The 23,538-nt window shown below is 42.3% G+C and overlaps 1 protein-coding gene across 1 annotated transcript; it reads left to right on the top strand.

Annotated features, from left to right (window-relative positions):
* The first annotated feature begins 2,690 nt into the window (after window positions 1-2,690).
* alpi.1 (alkaline phosphatase, intestinal, tandem duplicate 1) lies at window positions 2,691-23,529 on the top strand. The gene is made up of 11 exons (XM_085433190.1): window positions 2,691-2,858; window positions 3,505-3,630; window positions 13,399-13,514; window positions 14,824-14,998; window positions 18,029-18,201; window positions 18,995-19,129; window positions 19,219-19,294; window positions 20,039-20,173; window positions 20,332-20,523; window positions 20,720-20,836; window positions 21,669-23,529. Exons 1-11 carry the CDS (start codon window positions 2,765-2,767, stop codon window positions 21,947-21,949), a joined length of 1,620 nt encoding a protein of 539 aa, XP_085289316.1. The 5' UTR covers window positions 2,691-2,764; the 3' UTR covers window positions 21,950-23,529.
* The last annotated feature ends 9 nt before the right edge of the window (window positions 23,530-23,538 follow it).

Genomic DNA, 23,538 nt, shown 5'->3' with positions numbered 1-23,538 from the left:
AGCTGTCAGTGTTTCTTGTTGAAGTAGCACCATCTTGCCATAGCTGATACGAGTTGCTGTCTTAAGCCTGGACCCGGGTCTTGGGGGACTTCACCTCTCATTGCTCCCTCCACTCCCCATTTCCAATTCAGTTGCATGCCAGCAATAAAACATTTTATGGCCAGCCTTCCAACTATTCTGAGATAGGATCCCAGTCACCAGCCCTGCTCATAAATATGGCCTACATCATTTATGTTCCCTTCTTAAATTGATCCAGATCTCTTCTTCATCTGTTTCATGGATGTCACTCTATGAGTATGTGCTCAGAGTAAAGAAAGAAAGAAAAGGGGCGGGGGCGGGGCGGGGGGGTCATATTTGCGACACGGCCAAAACAGATCACAAGCATCATTGCAGACTTAGTTTAATTGTTCCAGCAGTGCTGTTTTTGTCCTCTTTAAGTTCTGATCTGGCAGCCAGTCTGTCTTTTCCATCTTTTCCTATTAAATGTCCTGTTTTTAAAGATGTCCTCTCAAGCATCTGCAGCTTTCACCATCAATATCCTTGGCCCAGGCTGTTTTTCCTCTATCACTGTGTCATCTTGAAAATGGTCTTTTAAATGCTGTCTTTTAAAAGTCAGGAGGAACGATTGGGCTCTTTCTTTTAGAACTGCGGTTTGGTGGTCTGGCACCACCCACACATACATCCTTGCCTCAACAACCTGAACCCAAACATGCCCCCCCCCCCCCCCCCCCCCCCCCAATCCTTGAATGGCAGAGTCTAGGTAATCACTGTAATTTACGCCATCTATACATTAAAAGACCCCAGCGTGTTCAAAGCAGAGGAAAGGGACGTTTCAGGGGAATCTGACCCAGGATCCAGATGCTGAAATTAAAGAGCTGTGTGTGTGTGTGAAGAGGTATGCATGAAACTGCAAGTTTTCTATACATTTAAAAAAAACTACAGTGTTACATGAAATTCTAAATGAAGATATATTCACCATTAGAAAGATATGTTAGCTCTTCATAGTTGATATAAATTCAAAATAAACAATACTACTGTTTCAGCGACAAACAGAAATTATTATTCAGAAGATGGATTCTTTTTAGATTTGCGGAGATTTGTTTTCCTTGTAGAGAAAGGATAGGTCTGTTTAAACAGACCACGCAATGGAGGAAGGCCACCCTGCTGCACAGTTTCCGCTGATACATGATCTCAATGTGTGCACAAGTCACCATCTGCTATGCTATAAATATCACATACATGTATACTCACTCTTCAGCAGAAGCCAAGTTGAGTTCCTGTGACTATTTTACTTGGGTTAAATGAAACGTATCAAACTTCCTACCCTTAAAGGTAGCGAATAGTCCAGATATACTCCATGCAACACTGAAATAGACGGATCACAATGTTGCATGTCAAAGAAATTATTCTCTTGCAGAAGTGAGTTGTTTTTGTTGTGCTTTTCTCTGTTTCCCAAAGAGGCTAAAGTACCACTTGATACATGGATGATCCATGCTGAGTCCTAAGCAGCTACCAGGTGTTTACACTAATTTGACTTTCCCAGCTAGACTTTCTCTCTGGGGCAAACCCATAACAAATGAATACTCAGACATGCTCACACAAGTTTTCCTGCTCTTGCACATGCCACTGGTATTTCCAGTTCATGTGGTGTGGGCTACATCATGTGAGGCCTCTCTACCCAGATTGCTTTTATGATTTTATTGCAGTCTTGATTAGGCACATGTGACTAACTGCAAACCAATGTTGGCAACGCATGAGCGGTTGGCAGAAAGCAGTGATCTTCTAGAAGAATTGTAACAACACCGCGTTCAAGAAGGCGGGAGCTGTTCACCGGGAATTTGATGCTTCTGGCCGTGCGGAACAAAGTTGGCCCAGCTCACCTCATTTCACACATTAACTGTTGTGTTTGCATAGAAGAGAGGAGACATTTTCATTCTGCAGTCGGGCTCCACTACCTCACAGAAGAAAAATGCTAACCCTGCTTCATTTGCCACAGAAAAACGGGCCAAGTTGACTTAGCCAGAGAGGGAAAATATTGGGGTCTTTTAAATGCAAAAATTCAGGGGAGGGAAATGGAAATGTGACCGTTTTCCTGACATAAAAAACAGAAGACATCAAGACTCAATTATGATGTTCTCAAGACTAAGCTGGACTTTGTTCCCTTTCATTCTTTTTTGAGTGTTTGTCCAAGAGATTGGTGGGGGGACGAAATTGAAAGGGACACAGTAATGATTTGTAAAATGATGGATGCCAGCATAAATTGATAGTTTTTTGGGGTTTTTTTTTCCTTCTGTTAAAGGGACTGCAGCTTAAAAAGATCCAGAAGGCACATACCACATCAAAGAATAATTGAGATCTCTATCACAATCACACACAAAACAGGGGAGTCAGGGAAATGTACTGCAGAAGGGAGGGGAAAAAAAGGTGTAACATTTAAAATCATAAAAATAAAAAATAAAATAAAATGGGGTTTGTGCATTTTCAAGAATTATTCTATGATGCTGTGCAGCTCCTGTGTGGTCCTCTTTTTCTGTCTCTCTCCCTTGCTCTTCCTCCTTCTCTCACACTCACTCGTCCCTCTTTTGTGGCTCTAAGCCTATGAGCTGGCTTGGGCCCTTCCTTACTACACACACCCAGCGGGGCTTTATAAAGGCAGGGCCGGAGGTCTCAGCAGCCACACTCTCTGCCTGTGCCTCCTCTGCCTTTACGTCTGCACTGAAAGCCTGTGTCAATTTCTCCAGCTTCCAGGTCGTGTGGAACAGAGATGCTGACACCACATTACAGGGTCCCCAGTCTCCTGGTTATCCTGCTGGGCCCCATCCTGATGCCTGCCAGCCGGGCCGCTATGGACAGCCAAGGTGAGGAGACGTCAGAGTTATTATTGCTGCCTGAGGTTGGGATATTAGTAGCACTTTGTGGGGAGGAAAATGGACACACAGACTCAAGCAGGTAACCTCAAACTGGGACTGTGAGTAAAGACAGACTGCTTTTGAAAATGCAGGTGTGTGGGTGCCAGTGGCTGAAGATGAACATAAGCTGGTGTCAGTGTATTTTTGTCCGTGTCTACTTGTTTATGTAAACTTTGGGATGGACTGTTTGTCTTTCCTTGTTTTAGTGTGTGGCAAAAGGAATTTTCTTTTTTAGCTTTGTTTTCCCCCCTAGAGCTTCTCCGTGAGCATGAATGGATAGATATCAAAGTGCCTTCAAGGCTGTTTTTATCACTTTGACACCTTTTAAGAAACCTGTTTTTCTTGTCTGAATCAAGGTAAAGTACATGTGCATATGTCAGGGCATTAACCTTAAAGAGAGAAAAATGTGTGCTCGCGCACACACATGAATTCTTATGAAGTTCTGCACATGGAAACCCCCCCACGCACAAACCCTAAACAGTCAGCCCCACACACATGCCTGCTTGTTTACCTGTAAATCTCTGAGATCTACTCATATCCAAGACTGCACCTACATCTCATTCATTCTTTCTCCATGCATGTTTCTATGGAGCAGCCCTGTATGAGATTGAGAAAGAGCCGGCATATTGGGATGCACAAGCAAGGGCGACACTGGATGCTGCGCTCAGATTACGTCCTCGGGAGCACCAGGCCAAGAACATCATCCTGTTCCTGGGTGACGGTAAGCTTCTGAGAAATCAATTTTAACCAGCATTCAGTGCTGGCACGGCTGTGGCTAAAGATTTAGTAGAAAATGCATTACTTTCAACTTCACTGACAAAAAGTGGATGATGTAACAGTATTTCTATATAATTATAAAACTGTTTTCAAAGTGGGCAAGCAATGTGAGGTTTTGGGGTTCTTGTGTTTTTTTTTGCCAAGACTAAACAGAAGGATCAAATATCATTCAGCAATTACCAACAAATATGGTTCAAATATTTGGGAAAATTAAGCTTGACTGCAGTGCTTTGGAACTTTATGGGCGAAATATAGAATAGGTGGAAAAAAATACTTGTACAGACATATGTTGGTGTAGCATTGTGATAGACATTTAAACTTTAAATGGCCGATTTTCATTTTTTAACACTACCTGCGCTGACAGGTCAGAGGCTGTGTTGTCTTGCAGTGAGGTGTTGGCAGCAGATCCTTTCATTCCTGTGGGTTGAAAGGTGAGGCTTCTGATAATCAGGCTTGCTCCGGTCTGCCCCAGAGATGCTCCATCAAGTTTTGGATCACGGGAGGTTGGAAGCCTTTGGCTCTTTGCTGTGCTCCACGAGCTGTTCCTGAACTTTTTCTTTCTGATGTCAATGGTTGTTAGATTGTTGGGCTGGTCACGTTGGTCAAAGACCGACGAACTGCAGGTGGGGGATGTGGATGACCTGTTAGTGGTTTTAATGTTGATGTGTGATCAGTGTACAGGAGGCAATGAAAATCTTTTGTCTCATTATCTCATTCAAAGCACTGGGCCACTTTTAAAACTGTATTTTTATGAATCTTCCATTGTGTCCGTAACTCAGATTTTATTTTAAGGAAAAGAACAAAATCACTGAGATCCACATCCTGAGAACAGCTGGTAGTTGGTTTGGCAGAAAAAAAATTCTTTCCAGTCCACTGTGACCAGGCACACATGTGTCACAGTTTAGCACCTTTGCCTTTTCACAGATAGGATGCAATAGTAGAGGTCTTTATTGGAAGTCAGACATCAGCGATGCTGTTGTTGTTGGGTTTTTTTTGTTTTTTTTTTAATAGTGCAACAATTAGCAATGTTATAATTTCTATCTTGACCTTATAATGGCAGCATTGTCACACAGTTAGAGTATTCAAACCCAGAAACAATGATTCACAAATGTATTTATTAGGATTATTCTGTGTTCCATTTACCCTGGACGTTTGATGGTGGGCTTAGAGTGACTCCCACTCCTGAGTTAAGATGTTCCAGTAAGAAAGTCACAAAATCAAGGAAAATAAGTATTTGCTTTGTTCCTTAGCAATGTAGAGCCATTCATGTATCTGGTGTGTGACCCACTCAGCCATGGTGTCACCAGGTGCCACTCCAGTCAGCTGCCAGCTGGAAACTGAGGCTACAGTCTTTACATGCGATTTTTGACAACCCAAGATTGGAAATGTGCTGCCTGGTCTGATGAGTTTCGATTTCTGCTGCAAGATTCAGACGATAGGTCAGAATTTGGCATAAACAACATGAAAACATGAATCCATTCTGCTTTGTATCAACAGTTCAGGACACTGGTGATGGAATAATGGTGTGGGGATATTTTCTTGCCACTGTTGTCACACAGTTTAAGTACCAGAACCCAGATGCAATGATACAAAACTGTGTAAGAGGCTTATACTGTACTGCATTTACCTCTGAAGACAGATGTCAGAGCTGGGAGCTGCGTTCCAGTAGTCATTTCGGAAAAGCGAGGAAAAACAGGATTTGTTTACTGTTTGTAAACACAAGATTTGTTTACTGTGTGTAAACACAAGATTTGTTTACTGTGTATACTTGTTTTTTGCCCTGAAACACACTGCCCCAGCACATTCATGTATGCATGAGGTTTATGTAGTGAGTTACAAATACATAGCAGTGATCCTACAGATCACAAGTTTTACAGTTTTACTAATGTTCCTATGCACATCCGCCATCTTGGATCATTAAATCAGGGTTAGTCGTGCCGTCCTGACTTTCTCAGTTGAAATTCTGATTTGAGGAAGCATTCCAGTCGAAGATTGTGACTGGGAACTTGGAAATTCCACTTTCCAACTTCAAATGGAATTCCCATTATTGACATAGCAGCATAGCACTGCTTCATCTGAGATTAATGTAGTTTCATCTAAAGAAAAAGAAATAAATCGGATAAAAATGTCAAACACAAACAAAAGTGTGCATTTTTTTTCTTTCGCACAGCTCTTACAGAGCCATTTGTTTCTTTTAGAGTGCATTGTTTGTTGTTAGCAGTTGTCTTTTAGCTATGCTGCTACATTAGTTGATACTCTAAGATAACTTAGTTATCTTAGAGTATCAACATCAGTGGGGGCGCCACCTTAAAGATCCACTCTTGAGATAACAAAGTGTCCTTCTGTAGCGCTGTAGTCTGACACTGCAACATCTACAGGCAGCTATTGACATTTGAGAATAATTTCCATCTGCATTAGATTTGGCTGGAAATTGTTCTGCCATTAATTGTTACTTTTATGACTGGTGAGGGATTAAATCAGTTTTGGTGGGAGAAGCTGATTAAAGGCACAAAGATGTGAGAATGTTTTTTGTGTTAAAGACAAACAATATCTGCTTTAAATCATACCCATCAAGTCGCATTTCTGGGTGGTCGGTGAGCAGAGTTTTCTTTACACATCTCTCCTGCCCTGCTTTGCCCTAAGCCTGTTCTTAATTTTATGAGTGTGACTTTTAAGGGAAACTTAAATGCACCACAGTAGGGTTTTTAAATACAATGGTAAAGGGCTTACAGCAGCAAAGGAAAACTTGTAGGCACCATAGCAAAAAACAGGCAACAAATTGATTGTTTAGTTAAGGAGGTACAATGCTTCGGGCTTCTCCAGGAGTGTTCAGATGCGTCATGGGTCAACCCTGTTTTTGACATTGCTTAGTAAATTGTGACAGTTTAAATAAAGCCTACAAGTTCCTGCATTTATACTGGAGAGCAACAAAAAGTTAAACATGCTTGTACTATTGAAAATCACTTTATCCATAAAAACCACGTAGACAGAAATGAAAACGAATGTGTTTGAAAAACTAACGGTAACCTCTGAGAACTAGAAGACAGACTGTTTCTTCAACAAAACATGTCACTGTGTTTTCACTTGAAAATATAAAATGTTAACGTTTTTTTATGTAACACATAAAAACAACAAAAGCTTAGGATTAAAGCTGGTCTGGTGAAATTTATGAATATCTAGATCTAGATATTGGTGTTTCCATTTGAGAGTCTACAGGACATACACTGAGGCTGGGTTTTAGAAATACAACATGGTAACATGAGAAATGTTAACTGTGACAACTCTAACATCTAGTTTAAGGTGTGTGAAGTAAATGCATCACAGAAGCTAATGAGGAGCTGCTTCTCCCTTATTGTGTTCAAATAAAGTACAAGTGATTTACATAAGGTTGATTCATAATACAAGAAAGGATGGTTCACATCATCTAAAAGATTCGACTGGAACTTGAAATGTTAAAGTACTGTTCCTGTCTGTGTGATGATTGTATTTTACCTGAGCTACTGTGAATGTTGTAAAAGCACTGTGACGAAGAGAAAGTACGCATTTGGGTAAACTGAGCTGGAACTTCACATATTGTGAGTTTTTTTTCTTTTCTTTGAGAAAACTCATAAACTCCTTGCTTATTTAAGTAAGTAATTCACACAGATATTATATGTTTAAAGGGTGAGCTTAACAGTCAAGGAAGTGTCCTCAATACAGCCTGTACACACTTTGACATAGATGTAAGAGGACTGATAAAAGAAGGTATAATAGTAAATAAAACAAATAGTTATGTCAATAACTTCTGTTCCCTGAAGGAGAGGAGCGAGGTACAACACATAAGTATGGGATATCACGCCCTCGCGTGTCCTGGCTGAAGAAACCTTTATTCATGCCCTTAAGGCAGATGACGTGTGATGACACGCGCACGACCCCGCCTGCACATATAGCCCCTGTCATCACAGTCATCCCTCAGTTCGATAGCCGCTCTTCACCAAGCCAAACTGCTCAGTGGGGCCACCTTGTGTTGTACCTCGTTCCTCTCCTTCAGGGAACAGAAGTTATAGACATAACTATTCGTTCCCTTTCAGTCGATTCACTCGGTACAACACATAAGTATGGGACATATATACACGCCCCACCGAACCGGAATCGGACCACCATATCCTTAGTGAGTGGTAGACCCAGCAGAAAGGACAGCATGAGCCACCGAAGGGGCCAAGGACTTGCTGCTAGAAGGCTGATTATCTCCGCATACCACGACCTTGTGGGCCACCAAGGGGCCACTAGAATCAGAGAGAGGGAATACCGATGCACTCGCTCTAGAACTGGAGATATCATTTCCACTGGGGGAAATGCATACACGTCTGGCCATTGGTGCGCTAGCACGTCCATGCCCAAGGGTGCATCATGGTCGATTATGGAGAAGAACAGGGGGCAGTGAGTATTTACCCTGGAAGCAAAAAGATCTATTTGTGCCTTGCCAAATAAATCCCAAATCTGAGCCACTACTTAAGGGTGTAACCTCCATTCTCTCACCAGAGGACCCCCCCTGGAGAGAAGGTCCAGCCCCAGGTTCAGGTGGCCCGGGACATGGGTGGCTCTTAGAGACAGAAAATGAACACTGCACCATAACAGCAGAGAGTGAGACAGCTTCAACAGGGGAAGAGAACATGTTCCTCCCTGCCTGTTTATGTAAGACACCACTGTTGAATTGTCCGTCCTGACTAAGACATGCTGGCCATCCAGGACTGGACGGAAATGCTTTAGAGCTAAGAACACTGCTAACAGCTCTAAGTGGTTGATGTGCAGCTCGCGCTGGGCTGCGGACCAGATCCCTCTCACTGATGCACCCTCGCAAAGCGCTCCCCACCCTCTTAGGGAAGCATCTGTGGACACCACCTTGCGAAACAACACCCTCCCAATCCGAGAGCCCTGATGCAGCAGCCTGGGCTCCCTCCAAGGACGGAGAGCTAGCATGCAAGACGCGGTTACCGGCAGCCTCCTCCGGAGGTGACGCGATGCACACAAACGGTGAGAGAGAGTCCAGCGTTGAAACGCTCTCATTTTTAACAGTCCAAGTGGCACCACGGCGATCATAGATGCCATCATGCCCAACAAGCTTAATATCGTCTGGAAACGCAGTCTGCTTCCCAGCTGAAACTGAGCGAGGCAGCGATGAAACGCGGCCACTCTGTGCTCCGACAAACATGCGCGGCTGGAAAGCGAGCATATTTTCAAACCGAGAAAAGTAATCTGCTGACTCGGGATTAGCGAGCTCTTTTGAAAGTTCACAGAGAACCCCAGTGTCTGAATGTGTCACAGAGAACCCCAGTGTCTGAATGTGTGACAGAACCAGCGACAGCTGTGTCTCTGCCTGCTCTCTGGAGCAAGCTACGAGAGCCCAGTCGTCTAGGTAGGCTCAGATGCGGATGCCTCTCTCTCTGAGGGGCGCTAGCGCTGCCTTGGCACATTTCGTAAAGGTGCGAGGAGCGAGCGACAGCCCGAACGGCAGCACTAAGTATTCATTGGCTACGCCCTCAAATACAAACCTCAGAAACTGCCTGTGTTTCGGGTGTATAGCCACATGAAAATAAGCATCTATTAGATCAATTGTTGCAAACCAATCTCCCGGGCCGACTGCATTCAATAGCTGTCTGAGTGTTAGCATCTTGAACCTGTACGTTCGTAGATACGTGTTCAAGACTCGCAGGTTGAGGATGGGACAAGGCCCTCCTTCTTTTTTTGGAACAACAAAATAATGGCTGTACCAACCTTTGTCTGTCTCCGAAGTGGGGACCACTCGTGTTGCTCTTTTCTGCAATAGCGCCTTTATTTCCTCTCTGAGTATCATGGCCGCCTCGGTGTTGACAGTCGTGTTTACAACTCTTTGGAAACGAGGCGGCTTGACCCGGTAACCCATGGCAATGGTTCGCAGCACCCACGGAGAGGGGGCACAAGTGCGCCACTGAGGGAAGTGAGCAGCCAGCCGGCTGACCTGCAGCACCGTCGGCGGGGCGTTGTCGCCCCCCAGTTTGTCTGCAGGGGACTGCATCACCTGCCTGACCTGGCTCATTCTGCCTGCAGGCTGAGCATTTGTGATTGTTTGAGAATAAACAACACTCTTTATTGATTGTAACATGGAAACATGTACATTCATACATTTTGTTGGAGGCACCTTTTCTCTATGTGGTCACCTGAACATTTAACACACCTGAACAGGGAGTGACCTGAGGCATTTTGTGTGCAGGAGTTTTGTGCTTGGGAGACAGTGTTAGGAAAGTGCAGCGCCTTCTGGGGCTGACAACCTGAACAGAACTTAAGCGGCACCTCTTGTGCGGCAACAGAGGGATAAAAACAGCGTCTCCCTGCTGCTGGACCCCTTCTCCACTCGAAACCACAGCTAGGAGGGCTGAGGCTGAGGTGTCGGATCCCGCCGGGGGCCCGAGGGTGGGCCTTTGCTCCAGGCCAACTGGCGTGGAGCTCATGCCAGAGGATGTGCTCTCGCTGGCGGCACACTCACTTCAGCAGTGGGTGCCGGTCTCTTGCCAGTCGTCAGAGCAGCGGTGGGCCTGTGAGAGCTAACTGCGGGCTTGGGCTTGGGCTGACATCTGGGGATGATGTCGCGTCCAAATATATAGCTCTGTCCCTATCCGGGACGTCAGAGAGGGTCAGCCACAGGTGCCCCTGCGCCACTACTGTCGACGCCATCCCTCTGCCCAGGGAGAGCACTGCACAGCGAGACGCACGGAGGATGTAATCTGTGGCGACTCTGACCTCGTTAAGAAGAGGTGCCAGCGGGATGTCATCAGGAACCAGCGATCCGAGCACCACCAGGCACATTGCCTGGTACGTCTGGAGCATGGTGACGGAGCTCATGGCGTGAGCAGTGCCGGCCTGAGCCCAATAAATCTTCTCCAGCTGCGAAGCAGAGAATCTGCAGTACTTGGACGGCAGAGTTGCGGGGCCGCCGACACCATGGTTATGGGATAAGCAGCCAGAGACGGCTCCATAGGGGGTGGGTTAGCTAAGCCAGCCCCCTCGGCGCCGTCCAATTCCTTGTACTGTCCATAGCCGGGCACAGTGACGCGGGTAGACAGAGGTTTGTTCCATGCTGTTAGCTCGCAGAGAAAGTCTGGGAACATGGGAAGGCAGGAGGAGAGGGCCAGTCCACCTGCAGCTTCTCAGCAGCACGGCAAAACAGGGAAAAAAAGAGAGGTGTCATCGTGGCCGACCGGCGTAGCAGCGGCGGCACATTGGGCCGACAATGAACTCTCCTGCTCATCCTCCGACAAACCATGGATATCCAGGCCAATGTCCAGTACGTCATCGTTTTCCTAGGGAGCGCTGGCGGGCTTCAACCCAGGCTGAAGCCCGTCAGCGCTCCTGCATGGTTTCGGCTCGTCATCGGCTAACCCGTCAACATATTCCATGTGGTCAGCCCAGCTAATTGTGGGGACATCGACCGGAAAATCCTCGTCTTCGGACTCGGATGAAGCCGGGGCTCCATACTCGGAAAGGAGAGGGTCATGCCGTGCGACAGCCAAGCGTCCCAGCACTTTTTCCACAAACGTCACCCGTCTTTCCAGGGTCGAGCGCCGGAGCTGGCGACAAAACGCACAGGCTTCAGGCCCCAGGCAGACAGGGCAGGCATCGTGCTGGTTGCTGTCGTGCAAAGAGAAACTGCATCCCTGAGGACAGGGGCGAACAGAAGATTTCTGCTTTGCTCGCTTCGGTTTGGAGTCCATTCCAAAACGCAAAGCAAAATGCTGCACGGGAAAAAACTTGAAATTAGTGCTCCGCGGGCAGCCTACACACCAACTGCGTGGTGGAGGCTAACACCAACAGGGGCAGTTAAGCTAAGTTCAAGTCGGCAGACAATGGAGCTAACTACCAGCAGCTAGCTAGCCCAACTCAGCAGAGGTGTTCTCAGCGAGGTGAAGAGCGTAAGAACTGAGGGATGACTGTGATGACAGCGGCTATATGTGCAGGCGGGGGCCATGCGCCTACCACTCACTAAGGATATGGTGGTCCGATTCCGGTTCGGTGGCTGCTCTGCAGGGCGTGTATATATGTCCCATACTTATGTGTTGTACCGAGTGAATCGACTGAAAGGGAACGAATAGTTATGTCTATAACTTCTGTTCCCTGAAGGAGAGGAACGAGGTACAACACAAGGTGGCCCCACTGAGCAGTTTGGCTTGGTGAAGAGCGGCTATCGAACTGAGGGATGACTGTGATGACAGGGGCTATATGTGCAGGCGGGGTCGTGCGCGTGTCATCACACGTCATCTGCCTTAAGGGCATGAATAAAGGTTTCTTCAGCCCAGTGTCTTCATAAGATTGACTCAGTTTATCATGCCTCCTTACGGTTTATTACAAACTGTAGGGCCTTGACCCATTGTTGTGATCTGTACGCTCGAGTGGGATGGCCTTCGTTGTCCTCCAGGAGGTTTGCTCACTGGTGCATCTTTATTTATAAGGCCCTGCTTGGACAAATGCCCACCTACATTTGCGATCTGCTCACACGGAGAAGTACTGTTTCTTACAGCCTGCGTTCAAGCGATCTTTTATTGCTCAATGTTCCATTTGCCAGAACTGAACTGGGAAAGAGGGCTTTTACTTATGCTGCCCCTTTCACATGGAACATGATGCAAAAAGACTGGAAGATAGCAGATCTTATTTCATTAAATGCTTTTAAGTCCAGATTGAGAGAGCCAGAGAAAAATGTTTTTAAAATGTAATTGTTATTTATAATATGTATGTAACTTTGTAATTTCAACGTGTTGTCGCCTCTTGGCCAGGACTCCCTTGCAAAAGAGGTTTTTAATCTCAATGGGACTTTTCCTGGTTAAATAAAGGTTAATAATAATAAAAGGACACGCGAGGGCGTGATATCCCATACTTATGTGTTGTACCGAGTGAATCGACTGAAAGGGAACCAAAAATGTTAATTGAGTCATTTGATTTATTCTAAACTGCAACATTACTTTCTGTAATACCATTTTTGTGACTTAACATTCTCACTTCCAGATGATTGTTGTTGTAATTTGGTGACATATAGATAAAAATGAACTGAAACCTCTGCTTACTAAGGGGTCCTTTTCATGGTTAGTGTGCAATGAAACAAAAGGAAAACTTAAATTTCACTGTAACCCTTAATGGTTTTGTGTAGAAAAGGGCAGTTTGGAAGTTTAAATGACATTACAATTGTTGTACATTACTCTAAAACCAAAGCTATAAGATTGACTTTAAGATTACAACCTGATTTCAAACATAATCTAACATAAACATTCTTACCCCTGGAAAAAGCTCTAAGATATTAACAGAATATGTCAAATGAGATACAGGATGGCAAAAAATGTATCTTAAAATGAGCTCTTTTGAGCTCTTTTTCATTAGAACAGTAAAGTACCACAACAAAGAATAAGTACACATATGAGGAACAGGTATCACTGCTTTAGAGTTTTCTTGTGTTGCATGCAAAACTCTTTCTTAGTCTCCTCTCGGCATTTTCTTATTTAAACACTGGTGACTAAGAATCAGTCTCATTGAAATGTATAAATGTATCCATCACCTTTTGAATGTGTGCCATGAACAATTAAGGCATTTCTCAAGAAATAACAAGGGGAATCGAGCCCCCTTACTATCAACCTTATAAAATGTCCAGTGAATGTGTATAATGTAGACTGACCACGTCAGTGACCTTTGGTCGTCAATCACTGTCTCGCAGGAATGGGCGTGTCCACAGTGTCAGCAGCTCGAATCCTGCGAGGTCAGATGGATGGTGGATCTGGAGAAGAGACGATACTAGCCATGGACACCTTTCCATACGTGGCCCTCTCTAAGGTGACAAAACAGCACTGCTGACCTGCAGGTCATCAGTTATTATTCATCAATTAATTATTCATGTGTCGAAAGAAATTCAAAATAGCCAGTAAAGTGTCATCCTATAACCTCAGCTGCACTTCAAATGTATTTTACATTTTGTATTTTATTAATAGTTCTTCTAAGTTGCTTTCTCCACTCATGAGAAGTAGAGTAACTTTTCCAATGTGTGCTCTTGTTCTTCTGTGGCCTGTACTGAACTGTATCCACTCACATTACATCTAATGTTCTTTTTTTTTTTTTAACTTTTTTTTCTCTAGAGTTGGTCAGTTGGTTGCTAGGAAAAATGCTTTTATGTAATTCCTTGGAAGGTTGGAATACATATTAACCAGTAAATAGCTCTGTATTTTCAAACCTGCAGTAAAACATTTCTTACTGTGTTTGAAAATTATTGCATTTTACTGTTACATTATCCTAAAAAAGGTGTTCCTCCTGGTGAAGAAAGTGACAAAGCAGGGGGGAATTTTCACACAAATTTCAAAACACATTCCAGGTTAGCAACAGCTCACAGAAACGTACCTTTTCTCTGTGGCCTTTGAATTTTTCCCCACTTTCACTCACATTCTTGTAAAATGTGCGTGTGTGTTTGAGTGTGTGTTTATGGTAGAAATACAGTCACCTGGTAAATCAGTACAGAGACATGAAGTAGAACTATCATAGAGACAAAGACAGATTTGCACTGCAGGTGAATACCCCTTTATAAGGAAGGCTGATCAGGGGCTTGAACGTGTCTTTTTATTCACATGCTTCGTTCCCTTAACACGACACATGCCACTCAAACTCTCACGTGAAAAAAGAAATCCTAATGCAATCAACAGCTGAAGTGAAAATGCTGACACTGTGGTAGAAAATGTGAACACAGATTTAAACTCATCATCCTGGATTGAACATAATCCCTAAATCACTGTGTGGTTGAAAGAAGGAATCAGTGTTTAGTGTCTTTGGTGCCTCTGATATCCCAACCTATAATCAAAAAGAGAACATATCTGATATAACACATTCTAGCTGGCTCCATCTTTTAGATCATCCCCAGAAACTTTTGCAACTTAAGTGACAGTCATTTCAACTTAACACATTAGAACATGAAGCACATTCAAGCAATTTTTCTCAGGGGAGAAGCAAAAATGCTACTTTCAATATGCAGTGAATGCATAAAATATCTCAGCTCCCCAAATGTGCATGTGCAGATTTCACTTCTAAAAATAATGACATGGTCCATCTGTGTTTGATGCTATCCTGTTTTAATGCTGTTTTTGTTTCTACTCTGTAGACCTACAGTGTGGACAAGCAGGTAGCAGACAGTGCCAGCACTGCTACAGCCTACCACTGCGGTGTGAAGGCCAATGCAAAGACAGTAGGACTCAGCGCTAAAGCGGTGGCCTACGAGTGTAACACCACCTTTGGTAATGAGGTCTACTCAGTTCTGCGGCGCGCTAAAGCACAAGGTAAAGACAGTTGATTGCTTGGTCAAGTAGTGAGTTTGCTGTGTAAAGGACAGGTCAACCAGTTTGTTTTCTGATCTTAAGATATGTAATGCTTTAAAATAAAATATGTGGAATAAAGCAATAATCTGACAAGCTACTTCAGTGTTGCTTGCCAATTACGGTTCAACGTTCAAAAAATATATATACAGTTAGGAGAACCACCCACGCTGATCTGCCTTGACCTTTGTGCCTGTGGTCACTTTATGACATGCAATTTGTGCAGGGTTGTCTGTCAAGGCATGTGCATGTTTCAAGTGAATTTGCATTGTTGTTTGCAAATGTTTGCTAATGTTGTCGTGTCACAACATTAGATTGAGTTTGCTATATTTTTGTCACATATATGTTTATTTGCATCATGTGTCGATATACTAAATCGTTTAATGCACCCTTGGCTGCAGGTAAACCAAATATGGCTGAGGTAACACAGACCACTAATGTTTTCTTCATAGAGGTCTACACATAGTCTAGCTCAGGGGTTGGCAACCTGCGGCTCCGGAGCCGCATGCGGCTCTTTAGTCCTTTTAGTGCGGCTCCGCGTGGTTTGGGAAAATAAATTATTTTTTTAAGTAATTAGCTGAAGTGTATTTTATTTATGTTAGTTCTTTTTTAACTTCTATTAGTTTTTGATCGCTCAAAATAAGCGTCACACTTGTGGAAGCCGGTGTACCCGCCGAAACGCCGTGCATTTATTGAGACTTTCAACCCCAGGTAAGCCAATTATGGATCTTCGGATCTACATTATGTCAGCAGCTGTTCTCCACCGTGAACTATATTAAAAACAAACACCGCTCACGCCTCATAGATGACAGCTTACAGTCCTGCGTAAAGATGAAAGTCACTTCGTACAGCCCCGATTTGCAGACGCTGTGCGCAGAGGTTCAGGAGCAGAAGTCCCATTGTAAACATATCACGGCAGACCCGACGATGTTTCCATGAACATGCTTTTCAGCATCTCTTTATTGACCACTTTTCACACACGGTTGCTGTACACATACATCCGGTGTTAAAGCTCACAGCCCGACACATACCAACACAACAGCATAGATAGCACAGACGTTAAGGTGGCGAGGCGTGATTGCTGGTGCCGCTCCGGTGCGTCCGCCTATTTTTCATTTTTCAGCAGCATGGTGCTTTTTTTCCAATTATTTTTTAAAAAAATCTGGTCAAGGCTCCAAAAGCCCAAAGGTGATATAAAGGTGGCGGCTCACAACAGTTTTTGTTTGCTACATGGATCATTTTAGTTCAGCTGGGTGTCTTTCCTTTTGTTATATTTCTTTAAGAGTTTAAAATGTGTTAATTACATAAATAAAATTTAATTTTCTCTGTAGCACTTCATGGATTTAAGCAACACACCTTAGTTGTTCACACAAAGCATAAAGGTAAAAAATATGTATATATACATATATACAGTGTTATCTTCATTTTAGATGTCAAAAAGTATTTGCGGCTCCCAGTGTTTTCTTTTGCGTGGAAATCGCATCCAAATGGCTCTTTGGGTGCTAAAGGTTGCTGACCCCTGGTCTAGCTGCTCAACTAGAACTAAATTGTCTTGGGAGACCCTGATGGGGGCAAATTGCCTCCAATAACATAACTGCTGGAGATCACTAGGGCACCAAAACCACCCCACCATGATAAGGTGTTCATTAAGTGGATTGTTCTTATAAGGCAATTTTTTAAAATTGTTCTTCTATAATTATCAATAAATAAACAAACATGGAACCATCAAACCTGTCCACAGAGATAATGTATTGTACTGTGTTGTACTGTTACAAATGTAGTGTTGACAGCAGTAACTACAACAAATTCTATGAGCGTAACTGCTCGAAAACTCCAAATCTCACCTCCCTCTATCAAAATCATCTCACCATTGTCACCAATAAAACAGATAGTTCTTAGAATTGGAGTTCTCTGGCACAGAAGAAGACACAAACCCATTTCTAACAAATTCCAAAACTATTTGGTACAAAGTACACAAAAAAATATAATTTGTATCATAAAAATAATCATCTTTATGCTTTAATTCCAAAATAAAAGTTGGTACACAGACTGTGTGAGGGGCTCAGGGGTTGAGAAATGGTGTCAGAACACAAGATAATTTATTTGAAAGAGGTGATTTCATTTTATATGTTAGACTTTCTTGCTGAGACCCGTCTGTCAAACCTGCAGCTCGAAGTCTTCTCTTCACAGTTAAACTGAGACTTGCTTACTGCAACCACTATTAAGCTGTGCTTGAAGCTGTTGTCCTGTGAGCTGTCTGTCATGCAACCTGTTAACTCTCAGAAACTTGTCCTCTGATTCAGTTGCTGCTTTGGGTCTGCCAGATCTCTACCTGACAGAGTGTGCCCCAGTTTCTGAGTGCCTTGTGATGGTGAAGGAAACTGTACTCATTGACACATTGACTTTTTTTGCATTTTCTCTGTGGGAAAGACCTATATTTTGAAGTGTTACGATGGTCTGTCTCTCTTCCATTATTAATAGCCTATTTCTTGCCATTTTGTAGCAACACTTTACTTTCTGTAGTACAATACTGTTCAACTGATGCTCATGAGGGTATGGTACCACAGTGTGTTCCAACACACTTTTATGCAGACAGATGGGGTTGTAAGTAATCCAGAAAAGTTGGAACACCTGTAGGACTTAGTAGCACCAGCTTCTAAGGCTTCATCAACCTCCACTGCTGCCGAACAGCTTTAAATTGTTAACCCATTTTGTGTTCCATGAAAACAAAACATTTTGTATAATTCTGAAAAGTACATTACTTTTGGTTTTGGGTAATCTTACCTTTTTTTCTTTTCTTTTCTTTTTCTTTTTTACATCTGGCAATTCACTATTTACTTTTGTACCATTTCAAATTATTCATTGGACTTGAACAACTTAAACAGCAATAACTGGAAGAATTAGGGTGTTTTAAAACCTTTGACCGGTAGTGTGAACTCCTGGATGTACTGTATTCTATCCATTTTTCATTTGCAGTTTTCTATTGTTTTTCAGGTAAATCAGTAGGAATAGTGACCACCACCCGTGTCCAGCATGCTTCCCCAGCAGCCGCCTACGCCCACTCTGTCAGCCGCAGCTGGTACAGTGATGCAGATCTGCCTTCCAGTGCTCGCGAACATGGTTGCGTCGACATTGCCACCCAGCTAGTCACCAATGTTGACATTGATGTAAGAAAGAAAAATTGTTTGGCTCTTTTCAATCAACAAATAAGATATAACATCAATTGTCAGTGTAGCTATTATATAATAGGGTTTATTTAAATACTTTTATATAAATTGGTAGAGACCAGATAATTCTTTTATTATGCCCTGACGTTTAAAATCTTGGCCTGGTCTGTCTAGACTTTCACTAGATAGATCAGGCTGCACCCACCTGTTAAACAGGCCTTCTGGCCACCTCTTGCCTCCTTTGTTGAAAGGGTCACTCCCAGAGGCAGAGGGCTGTGAGGCACCGCCCAGCGGGAAACGCTCTACAGAGAACCAAACTTTTTTCTTTTGAGTTCTGTATGTCCGTTCAGGCACAGTCCATACTTGATCTGTAGGCAACTCAGAAGTGGAGGTCAGGGTGTGTGTGTGTGTGTGTAATTTCACATGACTCTACTTGATGAGAGCAGTACACGAACACTTTAAAGCAAAGATTGTAAGCTCGATCAGCCCTGTTAGAACCCTGTTAGAACCCTGTTTTGCTGCACCACCTTCTATAAAATTGCAATAAATAAATAAATAAATAAATAATGGAATTGATCTTGTTGGCCTATCTTTAATTGCCATATACAAATGAGCACTCTGTGTTCCCAGTTATTTTCCATTGTGATTTCCAGAGTTCATGACTTTATCGTTTTATTTCGATTATCCTGTCAGATTATAATTAACAATAACTTTAAGGTCAGTACAAAGAAATATGAGGAAAGTTGGAAAAGCCAAACATCTTTGTGGTTCTGCTTGTTGTTGTTTTTTAAAGGTGATTCTCGGTGGAGGCAGGATGTACATGACTCCAAAAGGCACCCCAGACCCAGAGTACCCTACCTCCAACTCCCGCAAGGGGGACCGCAAAGACAAGAGGAACCTCATTGATGTGTGGCTGAAGGCTAAACCAGTAGGATTATTGACAATTATTGTGCAAATATTTCCTCAATTCCCCCACGACAGCTCACAGAGTCACGTTTCCTCTGGTTTGTGTTTCAGAACAAGAAATCACACTATGTTTGGCACAGGAAGGAGTTTGATGAGATAAATGTTAAAAATACTGACCGACTCATGGGTGGGTAACTAATATTGGGTCTGCTAATGAGCAGATACAGACTTACTGCAGAATATTAAATATATTAACATTGGTAGAAAGGTAGGGAAAAATTTAGTCATAAACCTGTTTACATATATCTAAGTTATTAAATCTTATAAATGCCTTAGAAAGAAGAGGAGTCCACTTAACCCAACTTTAATCTTTATAGACATGTAAATACTTATGATGTTGACTAGTATCATCTCTTACTGCTTTGGTGATAAAACAACACAGTGTGCATGACAGCAATGCAGCCGCCAATAGCTCAGAGGTGTTATCATCTTGTTATCAATGTTATGCATATTACCCACTTGTATGATAAATTTAGAAAATTAGATCTGCTGCATTTAAAGGTGTTCTTACTTTTAAAACAAGCCATCACAGAGAAGGCTTGACTAGCAGCTAGCAATTATTTCTTTAAAACTGTTAACTGCCTTATATATAACTTAAATGAGCAAGTGTACCAATTCTTAGATAGATTTTCATATTAATGATCTGAGATTGCAGTGCTGATTTTAACTCTACAGACGGGGTCAGAAGGTTTAGCTGTTCAACTCTAACATATTTTGAAATTGACTTTCAGTTTCCTTTTTTTTTTTTTTTTTTTTTTTTTGTTCTAACTGACAGTTTGGATTAACCACAACATTGCTGTGTGCTGCTGCATATTTTTTATTCATTTTGGTCCAACATGAACATTTTCTTCTTGTTTGTTCGTGCTTCTAGGTCTGTTTGAGCCCAAAGACATGAGATTTGAGGTTTTCCGAAATAGCACGCGTGATCCATCCATTGTGGAGATGACAGAAAAGGCTATTCAAATACTGAAGAAAAATCCAAAAGGATATTTCCTGTTTGTGGAAGATGAGTGCAATAAAACAATTTTGTAATGTAAAATCTCAGCAAGCACACTCATTTAATTATTTAGCTTGTGGATCCAGTTTAATGAGGTTTAATTCCTTAAGTTGCAAGACAATGAAATAAATATTAAATGTCTAAATCTCTTTTCTGTTATCTGTTACGAGGGAGAATCGATCACGGTCACCACGATGGCATTGCCAAACTGGCACTGACAGAAGCTGTGATGTTTGACCGTGCCATTCATCGTGCTGCACAGCTCACCAGAGAATCAGACACACTGACTGTGGTCACTGCTGACCACTCTCATGTCTTCACCTTTGGTGGCAACACAGCTCGAGGAAACCCCATCTTTGGTATGACTCAAAGCACTGCCACGTGAAGGCATTGTGGGTTCAAACTAGCATGAAAATCATGCCCTGGTGTGTGAAATTAAAAGTACAAGGGGCGAAAAAAGGGGTAAAACAAAAAAAGGGTGCAGACGGACCACTTGTGAAGAATACTGGAACTAGCCTCTTCCTTACCTACATTCTTTTTATTTTTATTATTCAGGATTAGCCCCAAAGAAAGCTGACGACCAAATGCCTTTCACTAGCATCCTGTATGCCAATGGCCCGGGTTACGTCCATATAAATGGAACTAGAGAGAACATCACTTTGGTGGATTACTGTAAGTACAGATTAATATCTTTCAGCTGTGGCACTCGTCTGTGCTGATGTGTACACAGACACCTTGAAGCGATGCGGTTATGGTTGGCTTGTGCATGTTTCTCTAGGGAGCAGAGATAAATTATGATGGTCATTTTATTTACGGATTCATGGTTCTGTCTTCTGTTTAGTTCTTTGCACAGGTCTCCTGTACTTTGGAAGGTTAACAGCAATGTTCCTTGTCCTACACTGTGTGTTTTTTGTCATTGAACAAGTGTGTGTAACTTAAGGTGAAAAAAATGCCTTCTCTTTTTAATATACTTGTTCTGGGAACCAGTGTACACTCAGCCCACCTGGCACCTATCCCCTGCAAGTCAACATCTATATGATTAATGTAAGCGTATGAGGCCAAAAAGTTTTTGTGAGATGTAGAGATAAAAGAGAATAAAGGTTCAACCTTTGCACAATGCTTAAAAGGCCCCTTTAACCAGAGCAAAACAAAGACTGCAGTCATTTTCCAAATACATCCACTGGGGGTATTTTTACACGCTTTGCTTCGCGTTAGTCGCTGAATCAAAGGGATTTAGATTCCTTTCTGGTTTGTGAAAATTATATTATTAAGTTTGATTAAATAAATTACAGAGGATTTGAAAAACACAGTTGTGCCACAGGATACATGAGGAAAGTGTGATAATAGTGCAATCTAATGTATGTCTCTTATCCCAATGACAGTTTATGAATTTGTAAGTAAGGTAGAGTGTATAAGGTCATCATGGTGAATTAATGGAAACGCTGAAACATCTACTTATTCTGAAAGGTTGTTTGGTGATTGGCTACACATTTTTTTTGTTTAGATGATGAGGAGTACATGCAGCAGGCTGCTGTGCCACTGGATGCTGAGACACATGGTGGGGAGGATGTGGCCATCTATGCCAAAGGACCAATGGCTCACCTGTTCCATGGTGTAAAGGAGCAGAATTATGTGGCACATGTCATGGCCTACGCTACCTGTTTGGAGCCTTACACAAACTGTCCTCCTCACACGCACCGTCACACTCATTCCTCCTCTGGCTCTGTGAACACACCTTCCAGCCTCTTGTTTTTCCTTCTCTGTGTTCTCTTGTTGTTCAGATGACCCCGCCCAATCCGGCACACGTGTTACTTTGTATAAATGTAGCAATATGCACTAAACACTCGCAGGGTATGCATGTGCACTGTATGTGCACAGGCTGTCAACTTAGAATCCAGGGATAAAAGTACTGTATTTCTTAAGAGAAAAAAAGATTCTCTGTACGTCCATATTTACATGCACAGTTAACCAAACATGCATGCAAGCGTAGGCTTAACTTGCATGTGCTAACTCTATTCAGGTGCATACCAACAGCTATGCAGGAACCTCAAGCTACTACATATGCAAATTAACCATAATTCATATGTAAACAGCCCTCCGTGTGTTTCCACTGCAGAGCCATCAAAACTTGTTGTATTTTATTAAAGGCAATTACAGCCTATATGTACATATGTGACGTCTAACATGCACTAACTTTTTTCATTATTAAGTGTGAGTTTTGCCCATTATGTTTTTTCTCCAGTTAAATACATTCAGTGTAATCTAAAGCTTTGGACAGCATAAACTGAAACAAACAGATTTGAGCTCATTTTTTTCTATTGGCCACGTATACAGGGCACAGAGCTGTAACATGATCATCACTGTCCAGGTGAAATAAAATACGATAATGTAATCCTGAATTATGAGCCGTCATGGCGAGTACCAGCGTTATCAGACCTGAGAAGAAATCAGAAAGACTGCGTTAAAATATCAGCCCTTCATTATGTGTCTTGACCTTAATAGCTCCTAACCTTTTTATGTTTCTCTGTTAAATTGCCTGTCACTTGATACCAAAATCTATTGGATTGTAAACGAATGTATTTTATAAGCAAGTTGAAAATGTATTTTCATACTATTTCTTTTCCTACAGATGTGTAGGCATAGAACATCTGGTTTTCTTTGTAAAATCGTTCTCCATTTGATAGAAAATATTTTGGGTAATGCCCAACTTTATGGGTCATTTCATTTAATAAAGATTGCCAAGAAAGAGCATATGTGTTTTTACATTTTCTGGATTGGCTGTGTTCCAGAGTAAGCGTATTACATTGTTGCCCAAACTTTTAAGAAAAGATTTAGATACTGATGCTAACATTTTGAATGTGGAAACTGAAACTCCTGTTAAGCCCTCCAACAGAGTCTGTGAAATAATGATAAAATAAAATAAATAATAATACAATTATCAGGCTCACTTACATGTATTTCCCTGTAAGAAATGAAATTTTGACATTGTAAAAGTGTATTCCACTGAATCTTTCAAAATCTTCCTGTTTTAATAAAACTGTTTTCTGCAATAAGCCCAAACCTGGTCCAAACAACCAAAGCCAGTGGATATAAAAGAATGAACATTTTTAAACCACTTTCTGAAAACGTCACACAGATGTGTGATCAAAGCCACCTGTACACACACACTCATGGCTCAGTTAATTGTACCACAAATTAAAATAAACAACTTTCAACAATTTGTGAAAATTGGACCACTTGACCATAAAGTACAGTAAACAGATTTTTAACACTGCAATGTAAAAGTGTGGAAGAGTGAAAAACAAAAACAAATCAGTAAATTTTATGCATATCACACTGATTTATGGTAGCTATAGACAAGAGTGATTAAAGCT

Source organism: Copadichromis virginalis, linkage group LG15 (genome assembly GCF_057382275.1).
Source record: "Copadichromis virginalis isolate Kocher_CV1m ecotype Utaka linkage group LG15, C_Virginalis_male_GT1.1, whole genome shotgun sequence".
Taxonomy (NCBI): Eukaryota; Metazoa; Chordata; class Actinopteri; order Cichliformes; family Cichlidae; genus Copadichromis; species Copadichromis virginalis.
The sequence above is the reverse complement of the archived record's forward strand: the minus strand, read 5'-3'. Positions and strand labels throughout refer to the sequence as shown.